Here is a 4,172-nt window from a genome sequence, read left to right on the forward strand (position 1 = left end):
AAACCCCCCCCCCCCCCCCCAAACACCTATAAGGATCTTTCTGTCTTTCAGAATTATATATATATTTATTTTATTTTATTTTATTGTATTGTATTGTCACTCTTATTCATGAATTGTTCATTGAATCTCCACTCTGTAAAGGTCAAAAAATCAACGCTTATATCTGCATCATCAAAGAAACAGTTAGATTAAAGGAAATTTGACTGTGAAATAGAGATCATAATTTAATTTAAAATAATGAAGAACAATATGTGATTTAAAGCTTATATTGCATCTCTACAGGAAAAAGAAGTTCTCGTGAACTTATTTTTTAACCTAATGAATGCTCGTGAAAGCATGCAGCCTCTGAAATGCTTTAGAGCCCTCTATAAAATAAGTACAAAACGATGATCCAAAAAATTGAAGTATGCAACATAATAATCAAAACTCACAAAAAAATTGAAAAAGATGTCATCAAGATTTATGAGGCAAAACTTATTTCAAAAATTACAAGATAGCGTAATACTATTTTAAAGTTGATTCTTTGTTCTCAAGGCAAAGAAAATTCACAAGATGTAAAGACAGACCATCTGATCCAGTATCTGTGACCAACCTATGATAAAAAATTGATCTTTCTAAGCAAATAAGAAGAAATATATATGCACCTGAGACCAAACCATAAAGCCTGCTAAAAATGCAAGTGTGTGGAATATCTCATTCTCTGCATTGAGACCAAAATGTACCAAAAGCTCTCCTGACCTCTGCAGTCACAAAAGAAAAGGAGAAGTAAACAGAGAGTTCTTAAACAGAAGAGCACCAAGAAAACACAGAAGCAGTTACCTTCCAAAACCAGGGCAATATCCCAAAGTAAAGTATTGCCGAGTCCATAAGTATGATTACAAGCTCGTGAACAAAATGGAAATGGCTGAAGTTCAGAAATGAAAACCAATAATAAAGAGACTTGTGGTTAGTTGGAAACTCGTGCAGGAAAAACCCAGACCATACATGAATAACAATTAGAAGTTAGAAAATAAAGCAACAATAATCAACCTTTTATCAAGACTATAGGCACGAGATTTTTCAAACTTCTCTTGGCTAATTACTCCCATCAAAGGTTTTGGAAGAGTTGGTAACTTCAGAGCACCATGTTGCCGCAAATCAAGGTAAGTCTCAAAAATATACACAAATATCATAAAGCCTGAAATGTTCCAAGCCAAATTAGTGTAGGAAAAAGAAGTGAAAAGCAGATATAGGACAGAAAATCAGCAATATAATTTTAACAACATATATTATCCAATCGAGAAAAAAAAGGTCAGAAACAAGCAGTCAGCCAGCAAATATAATGTGGTAAACATGCAAATTTAAATTAAAAGGCAACCGAAGAGAGGAATTATAAAAGTTAACATTGAACCAATAACAAAATTAAACATTCAATTGATAACCACACAGTTTGCAGAAATACCATGATGTTGAAAATGTCCGGAAACAAATGCAAAAGAAGTGTTGATATTTATAAAATGAAAAGTGCAATATTGCATGCCACGTACTGTATACCATGCAGGAAATTTTTACAATTCAGACAAAGGCCAAAGCGTAGCTACTTGTTTTAAAATTCAACCTGTACTCACCTCCAAAGGCCCTAAAAAAGAGGGAGGGGGAAAGAAAGGAAAAATTCAAATAAATGAACGGAGAAAATCGGATTTCTTCACCTATCTTTTTCCTGACGGGTTAATTTCAATGGTCACTGAACTTACGCGAAAATTATAAAACTGTCATTGAAAACTTTCAGTAACGGTCACTGAACTTACGGGGCGCTTTCATAAATGGTCACTGAAGTTTAAAAATTTGCAGAAACGATCACTGAAATTTAAAAACATTTTTTCCAATTTTTTGGACTACTTTTTTGCCACTTACAACCACCGATACCGTCGAATTTTGATACCGTTAAAAAGCCCACAACGTCCTCTTCAATTATGACCCAAAATCTCCCCGTAATTCCAAAAGATTCGATCAAAAAATCGCCGCAAAAGTTGTCCAAAAAATCTGAAAATCGGCGACATTTGCGAAGATTTTCTGACGACTTCTGACCACCAAGACGGCTGGTATTTGACCCGTTGGAAAGCCTACAATGTCCTCTTCAATTACTATCTAAAATCTCCCCCAAACTCCAAAGGATTCGGCCGGAAGACACCCACAAAGTTGGCTACCCAAAAAGGCTAAAATCCAATAGTATTGGTAGTCGAAAGTTACCGGAAAGTTGCCTCAAAAGTAGCCCAAAAAATCTAAAAAATCTGCCCAAATTTTCGCCTTTTTAAATAGCTGACTTTGTGGAATTATTCCGGCCGAATCCTTTGGAGTTTGGGGAAGATTTTACACTAGTCTACCCTTTTCCGAAATCTCCGCGGGAACACCTAGATGGTAATTGAAGAGGATATTGTAGGCTTTCCAACGGTATCAAAATTCGATAGTATTTGAAAAAGTATTTTTAAACTTCAGTGACCGTTTTTAATGTTTTTAAACTCCAATGACCATTTCTGAAAGCGCCCTGAAACTTAAGTGACCGTTACTGAAAGTTTTAAACTTCAGTGATCGTTTTGTACTTTTCGCGTAAGTTCAGTGACCGTTTGTGAAATTTACCCTTTTCCTGACAGGTCACTGATACAAACAAAATGTTCTATAAGCAAATTTTAAGCTCCGTAATCTAATTTGAAGGCTGAAGCCACAAAATCAAATTAACACATTGTTTGGTATAATTTTTAGGAACAAATAACTTCTTGAGTCAACCAAGATTAACACTATTGATGATCAAGACCTGTTCATTTTCATTTATCACAAACATCCTGCTGGAAGAGATTCAATAACACTGCCCCGGCTACAAATTTTGGATCAGAAATACTCTATTCTCATTAAAAATATAGAATCATAAGAGCTATCACTCGGTTCATAATCAATATACTTAAAACCCCAAAACCACTTCAAAACATATATGATATGCCCATTCAAGCGCAATAAAAATCCTTGATAAATATTCATGACAATAAATAATCGTTAAACGATGAACATCAATTACAGAATAACAAGTATTCCAGGAGCCACTAACGAGTTAAGTTTCAAAAAAGGCAAACGATAATATTTTTACACGCTTAATATATATACATGTAATGGAGAGTAAACGTACCGACTACGGCTTCCATGTAAGGAAACGCCATGGTAGATTCAAGTTTTTTTGCAGGAGAAAGAGCGAGTGCGGTTGGGGTTTCCGATTTATTTGAATTTATTAAAGCATATGTACCTGTGCACTTCGTAAAAGGAAAAATGTGAAATTACGCACCATGCCAATGCGAAAGGTTTCCATTTATGTTTGAGATTATGTAACCCAAGAATATAATGGTAATAAAATAGAAGGTTTACAAATTAGGCCGCTATTAAAAATAAAATTTTAGTAGTTTAAAAAATGGATGAAATATGTGATGGAAAAATTGTGAAATTCATGAATATGTGTTTGAAATTAAAGGCTTATTTGAGTCACATTATTTTCAAAAAAAAATATTGTTCAACAGTGATTTGACATTATTTCAACCATACATTTTTCAATAAAATAATATTACATGCAAATCTAAAACTTTCCTTATTTTTTAGCCACACATTTCTTTTTGATTTGACATGAATAATACATTTTTCCTAGAATGTGATTCAAACATGGGCTAATTATTGACTTTCACTGTGATTAAAATCTACATTTTAATTTTCACCAAATAGGAACTAATGTAGTGAGTAAGTAAATAAATTTTTTAATACTTATATATTTATTCAATTATATATAATTGAAAATGGATGTTGATCATTTATAAATAATTTATATATTTAAATAGGTAATCTACAACTCTTGTTTGGCCTTGATAAAATTAAATTTTAGTAAATTTTGATAAAAATTGATGAAACGTATATTAAAAATTTGATATTCGTTATGAATCTTAAGAGCTATGTATTTGACAAAAACAAAAAATGAATCTTGAAAGATTGGAGGCCGAATAAGAGTATATGTGAAGAAAAAAATCTACACAAATTAATAGGATAATTACTAAACGCATATCCACGACTCTCTCTATTTAGAATGTCATCAACTAAGATTTTAATGGATTTTAAACATTTTTCTAAAATAGGTGTCCCCAGTTGCTTAATTTTATTAAAAT

At 32.5% G+C, this 4,172-nt stretch overlaps 1 protein-coding gene across 1 annotated transcript in view; it reads right to left on the reverse strand.

Annotated features, from left to right (window-relative positions):
- LOC111377058 (CAAX prenyl protease 1 homolog) overlaps positions 1–3,351 on the reverse strand; it is a 12,718-nt gene extending 9,367 nt beyond the window's left edge. The window contains exons 1-4 of the mRNA XM_023000109.1: positions 3,158–3,351; positions 1,030–1,177; positions 820–904; positions 645–740 (exon numbers count right to left, since the gene is read on the reverse strand). Coding sequence (XP_022855877.1) covers positions 645–740; positions 820–904; positions 1,030–1,177; positions 3,158–3,188 — 360 coding nt within the window. The 5' untranslated portion in view covers positions 3,189–3,351. The remainder of the gene's footprint in view (positions 1–644; positions 741–819; positions 905–1,029; positions 1,178–3,157) is intronic.
- Between the last annotated feature and the right edge of the window lie 821 nt (positions 3,352–4,172).

This window comes from Olea europaea, unplaced genomic scaffold, assembly GCF_002742605.1.
Source record: "Olea europaea var. sylvestris unplaced genomic scaffold, O_europaea_v1 scaffold1600, whole genome shotgun sequence".
NCBI classification, from domain to species: domain Eukaryota; kingdom Viridiplantae; phylum Streptophyta; class Magnoliopsida; order Lamiales; family Oleaceae; genus Olea; species Olea europaea.